This window comes from Macaca nemestrina, chromosome 17, assembly GCF_043159975.1.
Source record: "Macaca nemestrina isolate mMacNem1 chromosome 17, mMacNem.hap1, whole genome shotgun sequence".
NCBI lineage: Eukaryota > Metazoa > Chordata > Mammalia > Primates > Cercopithecidae > Macaca > Macaca nemestrina.
The window spans coordinates 3235720-3253220 of NC_092141.1; the positions used below are offsets into that span (position 1 = coordinate 3235720).

The window sequence follows — 17501 nt, forward strand, 5'->3', positions numbered from 1 at the left end:
GCGTGGTGGCTCACGCCTGTCATCCCAGCACTTTGGGAGGACAAGGCGGGCAGATCACTTAAGATCAGGAGTTCGAGATCAGCCTGGCCAACATGGTGAAACCCAGTCTCTACCAAAAATACAAAAATTAGCCAGGTATGGGGGCGCACGCCTGTAATCCCATCTAGTTGGGAGGCTGAGGCAGGAGAATCGCTTGAACCCGGGAGGTGTAGGTTGCAATGAGCCGAGATCACGCCATTACACTCCAGCCTAGGCGAAAAGAGCAAAACTCCATCTCAAAAAATAAAAAATAAAGTATACAATTCAGTGGTTTTTGGTGGTATTCGTGGAGCTGTGCAACCACCATCATACTCAGTTTTAGAACCTTTTTATTGCTTTGAAATGAAATCCGTACCTTTTAGCTATCACCTTCCAATCCCCCATCCTCCTCAGCCTAAGCAATCCCTAATCTACTTTCTGTCTCTATGAGGTTGCCTACTCTGGACATTTGATAAAAATGGAATCATGGTCTTTTATCGACCTTTTGTCTTTTTTTTTTTTTTTTAAGACGGAATCTCGCTCTGTCACCCAGGCTGGAGTTCAGTGGCGTGATCTCGGCTCACTGCAAGCTCCGCCTCCTGGGTTCATGCCATTCTCCTGCCTCAGCCTCCAGAGTAGCTGGGACTATAGGTGCCCGCCACCACGCCCGGCTAATTTTTTTGTATTTTTAGTAGAGACGGGGTTTTACCGTGTTAGCCAGGATGGTCTCGCTCTCCTGACCTTGTGATCTGCCCACCTCGGCCTCCCAAAGTGCTGGGATTACAGGCGTGAGCCACCGCACCTGGTCCTATCTCTACCTTTTTTCATTTGGTGTAATGCATTCAAAGGTCAGCAGTGTTGCGGCATATATCAGTATGTTATTTTTCATGGCTGAATATTATTCCATCGTAGGGATATAGCATATTTTGTTTATTCGTCAGTTGATGGACATTTGGGTTGTACCCACTGTTTGGCAAGAGTGGATGCTGCAGTTATGAATGTTTGTGTACAAGTATTTGCTTGAGTACCTGCTTCCGATTCTTTTGTGTATGTTCCTAGGGGTCGAATTGCTGGGTCATGTGGTCATAATTCCGTGCTGAACTTTTTAAGGAATTGTGAAATTATTTTCCACAATGGCTGTACTGTTTGACATTCCTACCAGCAACAGATGAGGGATCTGATTTCTCCACGTCCTTGCTCACACCTGTGATATTCTGGTTTTTGATCATAGCTATGTTAGTGGTATGAGTGGTATCTCGTGGTTTTGATTTGTATTTCCTGATGACTAATGGCTTGAGTGTCTTTTCATGTACGTATTGTTCCTTTGTATGTCTTCTCTGGGGATATGTGTATTTAGATACTTTGCCCATTTTTAAATGGAATTGTCTTTTTCTTACTGAGTTGTAAGAGTTGGTTTTTGTAGAGACCCGTCCTTGATCAGATATATGATTTGCAAATATTTTCTACCATTCTGTGGGCTTTCTTTTGACTTTCTTGAGAGTAAGTATGAGGAATTCGTATTCACTTTTCTGTAAATGTTTGGTAGAATTTACAAATGAAGCCACCTGGGTCTGGGCTTTTCTTTGTGCGTCGTTTTTTTTAATCGTTCATTTGATCTTTTTATTTGTTACATGTCTTTAGATTTTCTGTTTCTTACTGAGTCAGTTGTGATAGGTTGTGTTTTTCTAGGAATTTGTTCATTTCATTGACGTTACCTAATTTATTGACCTATAGTTTATAGTACTTGTATTTTATTCTGTGAATGTAGCTTCTTTTAACCAATTTTCTGCAGACGTTTAAGTTGTTTTTATTTTTTACTGTTAGAAACAATGCTGCAGTGAACATTTGAGCCTGTCTTTGTGTACATTGCAAGTGTGTTAGAGGATGGATTGTTAGACGTGGAATCGCGGGTCAGAGGTCTGTGTATTTAACATGTTGATTGTTTCTGCTCCATTATCCTCCTCCTGTTCATCTTTCTATCCTTATTGATTGGTATAAGCTCTTTACGTCTGGTAATCCTGGTCTCCTAAGCCTGGAGATGGTAAGAATGTCCCGCGTGGGTGGTGCACGTGCACCTGAGCAGGTTGGAAGAGGAGGTTTGCATCCGGATGTTTGACAGCTCCCTTCTGGTCGAGGGAGTTGGATGTGGGTGCCCTAAGCCCACCTCTGTGCATTCATACACGGGGTTTCCAGATGCCAGATCCTGAGCTGCTGGTAGGTCAGAGGCTTTTTGCCTCTGACACGCTGGCTTTGACCTGACAGAGGTTGTTTGGAGTCCACAGCAGGGCTGGCTCTCTCCAGGGACTTCACCAGGCTCCTTCCCAGGGCGGTTCTGGGACTCCTGGGAGCAATGGGAGCTCCAGGCAGTTCTGGCTCACGGGTGCCTGCAGAGGTAGGGAGAGTGCTTGGAGGCCCCACCTCTGCCTGAAGAAGAACCGAGGACACACACACACCGTGTTCCTCATCCCTGCTTTCTTTTTCTCGTTTTCACTGGGGACTGCCTGTTCTGGGCACTCATTAGCTTCCCGGTGCAGACGTGGGCAGTGACGTTAGTCTGAGGAAGGGTAGCTGTTTTCAGGGGATAGGAAGTGGGGTGGCCTCTGTGTGTTTTGTTGGGGTAGAGCTGCCAGCCCCTCACGCTTCCATTCCACTTCCCTTTTCTCCTTTTTGTTTTTCCCGGATACACAAGGGTGGCACCAAAGTAGGTTAAAGGTTTGGACAAGTGCAATTGGGATTTAAAAAATAACCCATCTAGGCTGGGCGTGGTAGCTCACGCCTGTAATCCCAGCACTTTGGGAGGCTTAGGTGGGTGGATCACCCGAGGTCAGGAGTTCGAGACCAGCCTGGCCAACATGGTGAAACCACGTCTGTACTAAAAATACAAAAATTAGCTGGGTGTGGTGGCGGGCGCCTGTAATCCCAGCTACTCTGGAGGCTGAGGCAGGATAATCTCTTGAACCCGGGAGGCGGAGGTTGCAGTGAGCTGAGATTGCGCCACTGCACTCCAGCCTGGGTGACAGAGCGAGACTGTCTCAAAAAAAAAAAAGAAAAAAAGAAAAAAAATAGCCCTTCTAGGTCCCTGGAGGCCTCAGTTCAGGCTTTGCTTTACCAGTTTTAGGGTCCTAAAGTGGTGCCTTGGGGGCAGGGGACCGGGCAGGCAGAGGCAGAGGTGGCACGGGAGGCCCTCCCTCCACCTTCCCCAGCTGCTCTGGCCACAGCGCCTCTGCTTTGACTAGTTGGTTTTCTGTATCAGGGTCTGGAACGCCACTTGTGTTGGACACCTTGGCCCCATTTTTGGGTTGAAAACATCCTAAACATGGCTCCTGCCAGAGGCTGAATCCCGAGGATGCCAGGCGTTTGCAGAATTTGGCTTTTCCCAGGGCCCTGCAGTCCTCTTTCCTTGACAGAGGCCGAGTGTCTGCTCCCCCGGCACCATTCATTTGCCAGCCCAGGCGTGCCTTCGCCTCTCTCTCGTTGTATGGGGTGTTCGGCCCTCTAGCCCTGCAAAGGCAAAATCAAATTATCTTCTCTGTTGATCCAAGTGAATTTGGTTCCTGGAGAAGCCCCAGGCGCAGCTTCCTGATAGTTGGTGAGGAAGAGGCTTTTGCGGTGGACCTCCTGGCTGATCCCTGTCTTTCTGTCTCCTGCTTTTGTCTTTCAGTCGTCGGAGTTCTTTGAGATGCTGGAGAAAATGCAGGTGAGTACGTACCCCCACCGCGATGGGGAAGAAGCCCAGACCCAGACGTGGGTGGCGTAGGGACCAGGCAGAACCCACGGGCAGAAACCAGGTGCCCTGGAGGGAGGGGCAGAGAAGAGACAATCACATCCCCTTAGCCCTGACAACCCGAGGCCATTTTACTCTTGAGCACTTTGGGAAGACTCCTGTGGAGGGACAGGGAGGATAAAAAGCAGAACTTCCCCAACAGGGCAGCTGGGGAGGCCATAAGCCCTGTGGATATGGAAGAGGGTTTGAAGGGTCCATTGTTCCTGGAATGAGCCAGAAAGAAGGCCTGAAAGAACGAGCTGCTTCTTGGGGGAGTCACCTCGCATGGGGAGGCAGAGGGGTGGGGTGGGAGGCCGGCCTGAGTTCAAATCCTGCACCGGACACTTACTAGCACCAGTTCCTTGCCCGTCCTAAGCCTCCATAAATAAGTAAGAAGGAAAGCACCCACTTACATGGTGGTTGGGGTGAAACAAGATAATCGGTGTAAGTACTTGGTAGACACTATATAAAAGTCGGTGTGTGGTGTGGGTTTGGGGGTTCTTTGCTATTCCTCACCAGGGTCAGCGCTCCCGGGTAAGAGCCGCTGCCCTGCAGTGTACATGCAGAGGCTCAGAAGGGTTCATGGACATGGGCGGGAGGAGTGGGACGACGATGCTGATAATCCACCTGTAGCTCAAGCACTTCGCTGGGCTCAGAGATTGACAGGCGTCATTTCTTCCTGCTGAGGGCTTAGGAAGTAGGTGTGTTATTATTATTATTATTATCCCCATAGGACAAGTGAGAAAATTGAGGCACAGAACGATGAAAGGCAGCACTCAAAGGGTGCGTGGTTCATAAGTGGCTTCAGAGTCAGGGAGTCCAGCCATCATGTCATGATACTTTTGACCCTAGGTAGGTGCTCCAGGCTCAAGGGAGGAAGATTCTGTAATAATGGTCTGGAAGTCCTAGCAGGAGGGGCAAATATAGCCCCCACGGCAGTCCTGAGATGCTGGGAAGCAGCCAGGTCTCCCTGAGGCTGGGATGGGAGGGGAGGGAGGGGAAGTATTGTTAGTGGCCGTGTCACCCAGAGCAAGTTATTAAAATCGTCCTCTGCACCCAGCCGTGTGTAGACGACAGACTCATCTTCTATGCGTTTAGGGAACTTATAAGCTTGCGGACGCAAGGCTGGCACGCGCCTGAGTGATGAGGGGTGGGGGATGGTAGATAATTAAGTGCCCAATTGCTTGGAGCAAAGCTGGGATTTTCACCTCTAGTCAGTGGGATCCTGGCACTCTGGGAAGCTGGCAGGGGGTTCGCAGCCCACCCAGCCTTCTCTCCAGTGTCTCCTCAGATCCTCTCTTCCTTCTCCCCCAGCCGGAGTCCCCTTCCCACAACTTTCCCCCACACAGGGTCTCTCTGAGCACAGCATTCAGCCCCAGTTAACCAGCCTCAGAGTGGCCTGTTGTGTAGAGGCTGCCGGGCTTGTCTTTTCATCTAGACTGGGCGCTTTCTAGGGTAGGGCTCTTGTTTTATTCTCCCTCTGTCTCTGCAACGGCTGATCCCCCTGGGCGGGGTGTCTGTTCCATTTCAGTTGAGACTGTTGAAGCCAAATTTCCGGGTGTTTCAGTCTGTACCCTGTGCCCCCTGGGCCCAGCCTCAGAGGATTCACTGTTAGTAAGAAGCTCACGTATGGGGCGCTGATGGCCATGGAGTGCCCGCGTGGGCCTTGAGCCTGGGCTCCATCTTTCTTCATCTTGCATGTGTGGAAACTGAACCTCAGAGCAGTGAAGTGTCCGGGTCACTTTGCTAGTTGTGAAGAGCTGAAACTGGAACCCAGGATTCCCCATTCCTAGCCCAAGAGTCTAGGAATTACGAGAAGGCAGAAGCTTTGGACTCTTTGAGTCCTGGGTTCAGGTTCTAACCCTGACACCTTCTAGCTGAGCATCCTCGGTCAAGTCGGTTTCCCTCTCTGAGCCTTCATTTCTTCATTGAGGGGAGAAGGGGACATAAAGATAATACCTATTGTGGCCGGGCATGGTGGCACATGCCTGTAGTCCCAGCTGTTCGGGAGGCTGAGGCAGGAGAATCTCTTGAACCCGGGTGGCGGAGGTTGCAGTGAGCGGAGATTGCACCTCCGCATTCAGCCTGGATGACAGAGCGAGACTCTGCCTCAGAAAAAAAAAAAAAGACAGTACCTCCAGCAAAGGCAGCACATGGAGGAGAGAGCGCCCAGTGCTGGACAGTGGCTCTGCGGTAGGTTGTTAGGGGAGGGAGTGGTGTGGCAGAGGGGACGGGAGGAGGTTTGCTCTCCTGCCCTCGGGGCTGTTCCCGGACAGGGATGACTAATGCAGGCCAAACAGAACAGACTTCTGCCCTCACTGCGCCCCCCCACCCCCCGCCATCCACCCAGTGTGCCAACTGGGACAGGGTCTGGAGGGCCACCCAGGTGGTTTTCTCTGTGTGTGTGAGAGGAGCGCCTGTCCAGTGGGAAGGGCCCTCGCACGCCCTCCTGAACAATGCTGCGAGGCGACTCAGCCCAGGGAAGTCCGGAGAGGTAGCCTTTCAAGCCACCCAGTTAACAGGAGCCCTGCTGTCCACAGAGTGTGGGGCACCTCATGCACTTGGTGAGCTGGTGACCCGGCTTCAAATCTAGGCCCTGCCCCTCACTGGCTGTGTGACCTTAGGCAAGCAGCCACGTTCTGGGGCCCCGGCGTCCTTGCTGGCGGAAAGGTGCTGTGAGTTTCAAAGGAGACCACAGAGACAGCTGGCTTGGGAAGGCTGAAATCCCTGTGCGTTAGTGTTGTGATCAGGCAGAAGCTGCTTCTGGACTCCTGCTTCAGAGGGGAACTGTTTCTTCTAGTTTGTGCTCCGTCTCGTACTGTCACCCGATTTTCTCCGACAGTCTTGGAATCACCACGTGTTTCCCTCCTGCACAACACAGTTAAATCAGAACTCAATGATAGAACCGGGACTGGGGCCAGGTGCAGTGACTCACGCCTGTAATCCCAGCACTTTGGGAGGCCAAGGCGGGTGGATCACCTGAGGTTGGGAGTTCAAGACCAGCCTGGCCAAAATGGAGAAACCCCGTCTGTACTAAAAATGCAAAAAATTAGCTGGGCATGGTGGCACATGCCTGTAATCCCAGCTACTTGGGAGACTGAGGCAGGAGAATCACCTGAACCCAGGAGGTGGAGGTTGCAGTGAAGCGAGATCCCACCACTGCACTCTGGCCTGGGCAACAAGAGTGAAACTCCATCTCAAAAAAAAAAAAAAAAAAGAAGAGGCCAGGTGCAGTGGCTCACATCTGTAATCCCAGCACTTTGGGAAGCCAAGGTGGGTGGATCACCTGAGGTCAGGAGTTCGAGACCAGCCTGGCCAACATAGTGAAACCCCATCTCTACTAAAAATACAAAAATTAGCCGGGCATGGTGGCGCATGCCTGTAATCCCAGCTACTTGGAAGGCTGAGGCAGGAGAATTGCTTGAACCTGGGAAGTGGAGGTTTTCTGTGAGCTGAAATCGTACCACTGCCCTCCAGCCTGGGTGACAGAGAGAGACTCTGTCTCAAATATAAACAAACAAAAAGAACTGTTGGATAGGGCACTGCTCCTCAGAAGTGAATTCTTCAGATACCTGTAGATAAATTCCCTTAGTCGAGTCCCAGGCATCGTATCTGATCCTTGCAGTCATCCTTACATTAGTGGGATGAAAGGTGAGTGTCTAATCCTCATTTTACAGATGACACTGGGGGCTCCAAGAGGCTATGCTTTGTCGAGGGTCACAAATAGTAAGCTTGCAGCAGAGTGAGGGCCAGCACCAGGCCTCCCGCCTGTCCCCTGAAGGCCTGTTGGCATGGGGTCTAGAATGCTGGCTCTGACACCAGCAGGTATGACTTCCCATGTTTCCCTTCCCTTACTGGCTCTGTGATCCTAAGACATATATATATATATATTTTTTAATTTGAGGTGGAGTTTTGCTCTTGTTGTGCCCAGGCTGAAGTGCAATGGCGCGATCTTGTCTCACTGCAACCTCTGCCTCCCGAGTTCAAGCAGTTCTCCTGCCTCAGCCTCCTGAATAGCTGAGATGACAGGCATGCACCACCATGCCTGGCTAATTTTGTATTTTTAGTAGAGACGGGGTTTCTCCACGTTGGTCAGGCTGGTCTTGAACTCCTGATCTCAGGTGATCTGCCCGCCTTGGCCTCCCAAAGTGCTGGGATTACAGTCATGAGCCACTGCGCCCGACAAGACAGATATTTAAGCTTTGAATGATAATACCGCCTCCTTCATAATGACCCACAGCATTTATTGTGTACCAGTCAGTGTTCCAAGTGCTCAACCCATTGTTCACCTTTAACCTTCACCACCATAGTCGATACCACCATCGTTCCCATTTTACAGATGAGAACACTGAGTCACAGAGAGGTTTCTGTGACTTGCCAAGGTCATCAGGCTGATAGGTGGCAATGTTGGGATTTGAACCGCGGTGATCTGTCTCAAGTCTGTGCTGTTAGCCCAGCGGTGCTGCTGCCTCGCTCAGGTGCTGGGAGGCCCACCCGTGGCCAGGTGTGATGTGTGCAGGCCCAGCCCGGGCCAGCTGTTGTGCTGCTCTTGTTACTAACCCCCTGTGAGGCCAGGTGCTCTTTATCTGGCCCTTTCTTCTGACCTTTGCTTTTCTGTGGATCCTGTTTTCCTTGTTTCTATAGGGGATCAAGCTTGAAGAACAGAAGCCAGGACCCCAGAAGAACAAGGTGGGCTGGGTGGGGGAGGGGGTGGCCTGATGGCCCTGGTGAGGGGCCAGGGTGAGAGGAAGGCAGGAGGAGCTGCCAGGGTGCTGGGGTCTTCCGTCTCACACCTGTCTAACTGACTCGCACCACGGGCCGCTTCATGACTGCCTTGTTAGACCAGTACATGGCGGGCAGCAGAGGGGTCCTGGCCTGATGCCTCAGGGCAGCTTCAGAGCAGGCTGGGGGTGGAGGCCTCGGTGGGACCTCAGGCTTGGCTGTTTGGCCCGGCTCTTCCCGACCCTGTGCAGTGTGTAAGGGTGTCAGGCTCTGCCCCGGGTTCCAGTGGGCAGTCAGCTCTCACTTCAGGTTCCATTTCCCAGCCCAGGGTGCCGCTTCTCACTTGGAGGCCAGTCCCCCTGCCTGGAAAGGGGTGCTGGGGGAGACTAGAGGTCATTTTCTGGAATGAGTGTTCTAGGATGGGAAGCTGGTATGATGCGGGGTGAGAAGTTCAGCGCCTTCGATACTGCGTCGTCAGCTGGCAGGGTTTATGTTCCGGTTCTGTCAGTTTGGAGAAGAACGGGGTGGGGGGGATGTCAGATCCCAGAGCTGATTCTGAGCTGTTCTTCCATCGAATGTTCCTCCCTCAAAGCCCCCACAATGTGCCCCCCTTGTGAGACCTGGAAACAGTGGTCAGACTTTATGGGCACTGCCGGGACTAACGGTGGCACTATCTGGTTTGTCTTGCAGGATGACTATATCCCGTACCCCAGCATCGATGAGGTAGGCGCCCTCCCCCGCTCCCACCCGCTCTGCAGCCTGCTCTGGGTCCCTTCCCTGGGAAAATGATGGTGATGGGCTGTGCCCAGCCCCCCATGGGAGAGCACCTTGGGCCTGGGACCTCTCTTCCTGTCTTTGCCTTTGTATCCTCAGCTTCTCCATATGTTAAGTTGCGGGTGCTCATCCAGGCCTTGCAGCCCTGGGGCTACAGGGTTGGCGAATGAAGCTGGAGATGTTGTGGGGCTTGGAGGAGGGGTTCAGGTCACTGTCTTTGGCCTCAAGTCCCAGTGGGTACCAGCCCCTACTCCTGGGAGCAGTGCAGAGGGGACACCGCCACCGGCCCCTCCCTCCCCTGCGGTCCCAGGGCCAGCTGCAGCGCAGGACCCTCCCTCTGCCTTCAGGTTGTGGAGAAGGGAGGCCCATACCCTCAGGTCATCCTGCCGCAGTTTGGGGGCTACTGGATCGAGGACCCGGAGAACGTGGGCACCCCAACATCGCTGGGGAGCAGCATCTGTGAGGAGGAGGAAGAGGACAACCTCAGCCCCAACACGTTCGGCTACAAGCTCGAGTGCAAGGGTGAAGCCAGGGCCTACCGGAGGCACTTCCTAGGGAAGGTGAGGCTGGGGGAGAGGAGCTGCTGGGGGGGGGGGGCAGAAGCTGGGGACCCTGGGAGAGAGGAGGTATCAGGGGTCGGGGGAGAGGGGGAGAGCCTGGGGGAGGCTGTGGGAGGGTCGGGGGCGGGGCTGGGGACCCTGGGAGAGAGGAGGTATCAGGGGTCGGGGGAGAGGGGGAGAGCCTGGGGGAGGCTGTGGGAGGGTCGGGGGCGGGGCTGGGGACCCTGGGAGAGAGGAGGTATCAGGGGTTGGGGGAGAGGCTGGGGGAGGCTGTGGGAGGGTGGGGGGAGGGGCTGGGGACCCTGGGAGAGAGGAGGTACCAGGGGTCGGGGGAGAGGGGGAGAGCCTGGGGGAGGCTGGAGGAGAGAGGAGCTGCTGGAGGTTGGAGGGGAGGCTGGAGGAGAAAGGAGCTGGCGGGGGTTGGGGGAGAGGCTAGGGACCCTGGGAGAGAGGAGCTGCTGGGGGTGAACGGGAGAGGCTAGGGGAGGCTGGGGAAGAGAGGAACTGGCAGGGATGGGGGAAGGGTTAGGGCCTTGCGAGAGAGGAGCTGTGGGGGGGTGAGCAGGCGAGGGACTGGCGGCCCTGGAAGAGAGGAGCTGCCCGGGGGTGGGGGAGGGCAGAGTGGCCCACGGTCCTCTCTCCAGTGCCCCCCTTTTCCTTTGCCTCTTACCTCCTTCCCAGTCTGTCCTTTTGTTGCTGCCTGCTGCTGTCTTAGTTGGAGAGGTCTGACTGGCTCTGTCCTGGGATAGGGGACACGGGGCAGGGGAGCCATGCGGCAGTCAGGGAGGCCCAGTGCCGTGAGTCCTTGTGGGGACCACCCCCTGCAAATGTTTCAGGAGGCGATGGAAGGGGTAGTGTTTGGGGTGAAGGACGGTTGGTGGAGTTTTGAGTGTTCAAGGAAAAATATGTTCTCATACCTCAGAAGTCTCTGTTTCCATCTAAATCACGCAAATCTCTCCCGTCCTCGTTTCGTCAGGTCCTCTGAGTACTTGTACTGCATACTGTCTGCGAGCCTCTGATAGCTTAAAAGTGACAAAATTACTTTTAAAAAAATATATTCTGCCCTTCGGACTTACCAGATTCTTGATGTACTGAGAGCAGATTCCGGAAATCTGTGGCCTGAGGCCGCTTTGCAGAGTCTCACATGAGGGGAGGCTGCATCAGAGCCCCTGGGTCTTATTAGCATGCAGATTCCAGGGCCCCACTCCGATCCAGCAGGTCTGGGGAGCTGTGTTTTTCGCCTGTGTTCCCCTAATCAGGGAGTGACCCACTGGCCCAGGACACCGCCCAGCTTCCCTGGCTGGAGGTACCAGGGTTCCTCCTTGCTGTCTTGCCCCAAATAGTCTGAACTGGTGAGGGCCGCCCCCTGGGAATGAGAACTTAGTGTCTTGTGGTCAAGAACTTGCCCTTCAGAGTCAAGACAGATGTGCGTTTGAGCCCCGGATCTGTCCCTTACTCGTCGTGTGACCCTGGGTAGTGATTTAACCTCCCGGACCATTGGTTTTCCCGTCTGTGAAACGGGGACGATGTTCTCTCCCGAATAAAGTTGTGGTCAGGAGTGGAGGAGACAGCGGGTATTCAGCCCCTAGCACCGTGCCTGGCGCCTCCCGAGGATTCGGCCGGCGGTACCTGTTAATGTCGTCATTGTCGTCAGTAGCATCCTTCTCTTTCTTGTTGCTGCGGGGCTTTGTGCTCCTGGTGAATGGGGTGGTTTGCGGGGAGCATATCTGGAAGGTTTCTTCTTCCTTCCTGCTCACACCCGGTTTCTCTTTTTAGGATCATCTCAACTTCTACTGTACTGGCAGCAGCCTGGGGAACTTGATCCTGTCCGTCAAGTGCGAGGAAGCAGAGGGGATCGAGTACCTCCGGATCATCCTCAGGTAGGGCTGTTGTGCTGCGTGAGGCCACTCCTCTTCCAGGCAGGGTGGTGTGGGGGCTGGGATGGGACTCAGAAATACCAGACTGACCAGTCTGGTCTGGGTGCGCTGGCGGCGGGGACAGGCCTGCTGGAATCCTGGGGCTATGTCTGAAGTTGCCTAGCAGGGAGACCCATATGCTCCACCAACTGTCAGAGGGGCATCCAGGTCTCCAGGTCACCCGGACTATACCCCTCCCTGCCCCTCTTTCTTACAAGTCCATGGCTCAGAGGAAGACGGGAAGAAAAGTAGGGATGGTTCAGTGTGACTCATCCTGCTGAGACGCAGCTCCGAGTCCTCCGAGAGGGTTCGCCAGAGCGCTGCCTGCGGTATACGTCTCTCCAGGAAAGATAGTGTTTGTTGTGTGGGCTGGGTTCCCTGAGACGCAGTGATGTTCACAACAGGAACACTGATTTACGGCGGAAGCCAGGGCACCTCTGTCTGGATTGTGACCTTCTCAAGGGCAGGAACTGGAACTGGTTTCTGTTTGGCTTAGCTGACATGTTTTGTAAAACCTCCTCTGTGCCAGGACTGTGATAGGTGTTAGAGATACCATGATGGCTGAGACTTGGTCCCTGTTCTCTGAACGGCGTATGGTTTCACGAATGTAATGTGTGTCACGGGTATGATTTTAGCCATATGCACAGGTTGCTATGGGGGCACAGAGGAGTCCGTGTCTTATTTCTCTCTCTCCCTGGTGGGGTGGTGCTCAGCAGAATCCTGTGAACCTGTCAAGCTCTCAATCCTTACTTGTGGAGTCTAGTTGAAAATTCATAAAGGTATTTGGAAAAGAGCAATCAGATTTTTTTTCCTGCCCAAAGTTTGAGATAAATATGGGAGGGAATAAGGACATATAACCCCACTTTGGGAAAGGCGGGGGGGCCATGGTTTGAGGATGTTGTCAGCACCCATCCATCCAATCTTAGTTTGTTTCTTATCAAGAAAGGAAGCAATTTTCTCTACAGAGGTTCATTTGGCTGGAAATCATATTTGTAAGGCATGGAAGAGTCAATTAAATAGCAAGAGCCAATTTTCTGAGGGGCTAATACCTGGATCTCCATCTCCAAATAGGATTTCCAGCTAGGTGAACCTCTGTGAAGAAAATTGCTACCTTAATAAAATTCAGACCAAGATTGGGTAGGATTTTTGAATAAGATGATAGTGGAATACAAAGATCTAACCCCTCCTTTCTAATAGTGTATCCTACATTAGGACTGGAAATGCTGCTTTGGGGCTGGAAGCTAGAGAAAGATGCCAGGCACACAACACATACTTTGACGGTTTTTCTTTTTTGTTTTGTAATCTATGGGAAAGTTAGGACTAAAAGTAGGTGAATATTGAGAGTTGAACCCCAGTTTCCCTTCCTTAGAAAGCAGTATCATGGCCAGGTACAGTGGCTTACGCCTGTAATCCCAGCACTTTGGGAGGCCAAGATGGGTGGATCACGAGGTCACGAGATCAAGACCATCCTGGCTAAGACGGTGAAACCCCCTCTGTACTAAATATACAAAAACAAACAAACAGAAAAAACAAAACAAAACTAGCCAGGGGTGGTGGCACGCACCTGTAGTCTCAGCTACTCAGGAGGCTGAGGCAGGAGAATCACCTGAACCTGGGAGGCAGAGGTTGCAGTGGGCCAGGATCATGCCAGTTGAGCCTGGGCAACAGAGTGAGACCCTGTCTCAACAACAACAACAACAAAAAAAACAAAAAAGAGAAGAGGAAAGCAGTGTTGTATGGGAATATATGCAGTTGGAGATTCTAGAAGAATCCTGTCCTCTTTAGGAGTGAGAGTGAGCCCTAGAACAGCCAGGGATCTTTCCACATAGAATAATGTTGTGGTCAACAGCATTTGAAATCAATGCCCCAGGAAGCCCAAGGGCAAGCTCAAATGTGGCTCTCCCAGATAGAAAGCTAGTGGGTAGGGTGGTGATGAGAAGCCGTATACCAGCTAAGAAGTTGGGCAGTCACATCATGTACTTGGAGTGATTGCCAGGCCAAATTGGAAACCAGACATAAAAAATTGGCTCCACGGTTTAGCAGCTTTGCCAGACACAAAGAAGAAATTATCCAGAAATGAAATTCCCCTGCTGGCAGTGACTACTGTCCAAACTTCTTCCTCATTCCCCATAGACTTCTGGATTTTTTAATTGATGTACCAAATTTATAACAAGCAGCGCTCCAGTCTAAGATCTAAGTATTCTCACAGCCTGTGTGTGCCATGAGAGTAGCTAAGAAGAATCTACCCACAGTTTGGAGACAACAAGCCGGTGTGGATTTCTTCTGTTTCACGTTTGGATAGAAAGAAGAAGAAATTTTATGGGTTTGTAAAAGAAGAGATTCTGCATCTAAAAAAGCATAAACTGGTTAGAGAATAACAGAGTTTTGGAAAGTATTTACTTTTACAGAAAGCCAGGTAAATTTGAGATATTTATTAACTTTGAATTTTCCACAAACCTCTAGAAAAAAAACACACTAAGAAAGGAAAGATAGAGTGAGCATCAGAATGGGAGAAAATAATTACTGGTTAAGTTAGGGAGATAATAAAAGAAAACTAAAAATGGTCAAAAAGAATTTTAAATAGTATATGAAGCAGTAAAAAGCAGAATCTACTTTGTAGAAAATCCAGTTATTAATATGGGGAACAAGTTTAAGAAACTCTCACATAATTCAAAGGAAACACAACAACTTTAAAATAATGAGTGAGATTATGATGAATATGGAGGGTAGTGAGTAGGAATTACACATGGATAATTGATGTTGTTAAGCTGATTGAAGACTTAAATCTGAAAATCAAAATGACTCACCCATTAACAGACAAAGTCAATGAAAGGAAATTAATTGCTGGATGTACTTTGATGAAAATTTAGTATTTCATAGACATAAAGTTACTAGTAGAATGGAAGCATTCCAAATAGTAAAAGAAGACAAAGAAAATACACATGTAGAAAAAGAAAATAGGCCGGGCGCGGTGGCTCAAGCCTGTAATCCCAGCACTTTGGGAGGCCGAGACGGGCGGATCATGAGGTCAGGAGATGGAGACCATCCTGGCTAACACGGTGAAACCCCGTCTCTACTAAAAAATACAAAAAACTAGCCGGGCGAGGTGGCGGGTGCCTGTAGTCCCAGCTACTCGGGAGGCTGAGGCAGGAGAATGGCGTGAACCCGGGAGGCGGAGCTTGCAGTGAGCTGAGATCCGGCCACTGCACTCCAGCCTGGGCGGCAGAGCGAGACTCCGTCTCAAAAGAAAAAAAAAAGAAAAAGGAAATAAAGGAATAATAAATAAATATGATAGAAGTGTGAGTACATATGTAATGATAATAAATATAAATGAGTTAAATTCCATTGTTAAACAACAAAGATTCTCAATTTGGGCCATCTCTCCAAAAAACCTACACATATTGATCTATATTTTATTAAAGAAAGTCAGAATATTTGAAAATTGTTAAGAAAAAAATTAGAAAAGCCAAATACAAAAAGAAAGCAGGAGTGGCAATATTAATATAGAAAAGTAGAATTCAAGGCAAAAAAAGCAATCAGTGTGATAAAGAGGGCTATTATGCATCTTTTCATAAAAGGTAAAATCAATAATGAAGATATTTTATATTGTCAATAGTATATATTATAACATAGTATATGTATATGTACTTACGTATGTAATGATGGAAAAATTCACAGAATACAATTGTAATGGTAGATTTTTAACACACATCACTTGACATATCAATACTAGAGTTAGAAATTATATTTATTCATCTTATTAATGTCAATTATATACATATTTTTATATATATATATATATATATATATCTGTTTCTGTATCTATCAGACTTTGATCCTCTAACAGATGTTGCTTCTTTTCAATTGCCTTTGGAACGCTTACACAAATTGACTACATAGTAGATCAGTAGTTTTCTGTGGACCTGCTACATCAGAATCATTTTGGATCTTTAAAACAAAGTAAAACAAAGCAAAAACAAACAAACAAACTCAAGAAACAAAAACCAAAACCTAGACTTCCAGGCTCCAACCCAACCATTTGAAACACACACACTAAATAAATAAATAAATAAGATACGTAAATATGTGTGTGTGTGTGTTTTTTTTTTTTTTTTGAGATGGAGTCTCTCTGTGTTGCCCAGGATGGAGTGCAGTGGCGCAATCTTGGCTTTTTGCAACCTCTGCCTCCCAGTTCAAGCGATTGTCCTGCCTCTGCCTCCCAAGTAGCTGGGACTACAGGTGCATGCCACCATGGCTGGCTAATTTTTTTGTGTTTTCAGTAGAGACGGGATTTCACCATGTTTGCCAGGCTTATCCTGAACTCCTGACCTCAGGTGATCCGCCCGCCTCTGCCTCCCAAAGTGCTGGGATTACAGGCGTGAGTCACTGCATGTGGCCTAAATATATATATTCTTATTTCTTTCCTTATTTCCATAGGATTCTATAGAATTCTGTAACTTGCTTCTCTTAACAATATATCTTACAGATTTTTCCATATTAGCATATAGAGAATGTCTTAATGTATTTTACTGCTGCATACTATTCCATTGCATGGATGTGAAATAATTTATTTAATACATCCCCTGGGCCAGGCATGGTGGCTCGCACCTGTAAGTAATCTCAGCACTTTGGGAGGCCGAGGCAGATGGATCATCTGAGGTCAGGAGTTCAAGACCAGCCTGGCTAACATGGCAAAACCCTATCTGTACTAAAAATTGAAAAATTAGCTGGGCGTGGTTATGTGTACCTATAACCCTAGCTACTTGGGAGGCTGAGGCAGGAGAATCACTTGAACCCAGGAGACGGAGATTGCAGTGAGCTGAGATGGCGCCACTACACTCCAGCCCGGGCGACAGAGCGAGACTGTCTCAAAAAAATAAAAAAATAAAATAAAAATAATAATACATCCCTTGTTAATGACCATTGCCAATATTTTGGTAACACAGTAATGATTAAATGAATAACCTTGTGCAGACGTCAGTTTTTATGGATTATGATGGTTTCTCAGATGAGATAGCTAGGTTAAAACATAACTGCATTTGTATTTTGATAGATAATGTTAAATTACCCTTTGTAGGGGCTATATAAATTCGAACTTTCACCAGCAATGTATCAAAGTGCTTTTTATTCCAAAGCCTCTTCGGTGGAATGTATTGTCAAACACTTGGATTTTTGCCAATCTGATAGATGAGAATAGTATTTAGTGTTGCTTAAATTTATAATCTTAATATGAATCAGTTGGACATCTCTTCATATATTTAAGAACCGCTTCTATTTATTTGCTGTGAACTGTCTGTTTGTAAGCTTTGCTTCTTTTTAAATTGGGCTGTTATTTAAGATTCTATTTTTTAAAATCTTGGCTAGGCACACTGGCTCACGCCTATAATCCTAGCACTTTGGGAGGCTGAGGTGGGAGGATCACTTCAACCCAGGAGTTCAAGACCAGCCTGGGCAACATAGGGAGATCCCATCTCTTTAAAAAAGAAAAAAATTAGCTGGGTGAAATGGCACACACCTGTGGTCCCAGCTACTCAGGAGGCTGAGGCAGGAGGATTGCTTGAGCCTGGGAGGTAGAGGCTACAATGAGCCATGATTGTGCCACTGCACTACAGCCTGGGTGACAGAACAAGACCCTATTTTTAAATAAATAAATAAATTAAATCAATCAATCAATCAACCTATGTAACTAACTTACTTGTAGGTAATTATTGATAGCAGCTATATTTAGGAACTTTTGAACCATGGAGT

General features: G+C 49.4%; 1 protein-coding gene across 8 annotated transcripts in view; it reads left to right on the forward strand.

Annotated features, from left to right (window-relative positions):
* The window catches only part of LOC105471797 (RAP1 GTPase activating protein 2), a 293214-nt gene that overhangs the window by 210265 nt on the left and 65448 nt on the right, over positions 1–17501 (forward strand). For 7 of the 8 annotated variants that reach the window (XM_071082129.1, XM_011724558.3, XM_071082128.1 and 4 more), the window contains 5 exons: positions 3680–3715; positions 8426–8470; positions 9194–9226; positions 9625–9837; positions 11614–11717. In XM_071082129.1, the coding sequence (XP_070938230.1) occupies positions 3680–3715; positions 8426–8470; positions 9194–9226; positions 9625–9837; positions 11614–11717 (431 nt within the window). The remainder of the gene's footprint in view (positions 1–3679; positions 3716–8425; positions 8471–9193; positions 9227–9624; positions 9838–11613; positions 11718–17501) is intronic. The other variant, XM_071082130.1, reaches the window with a different exon arrangement.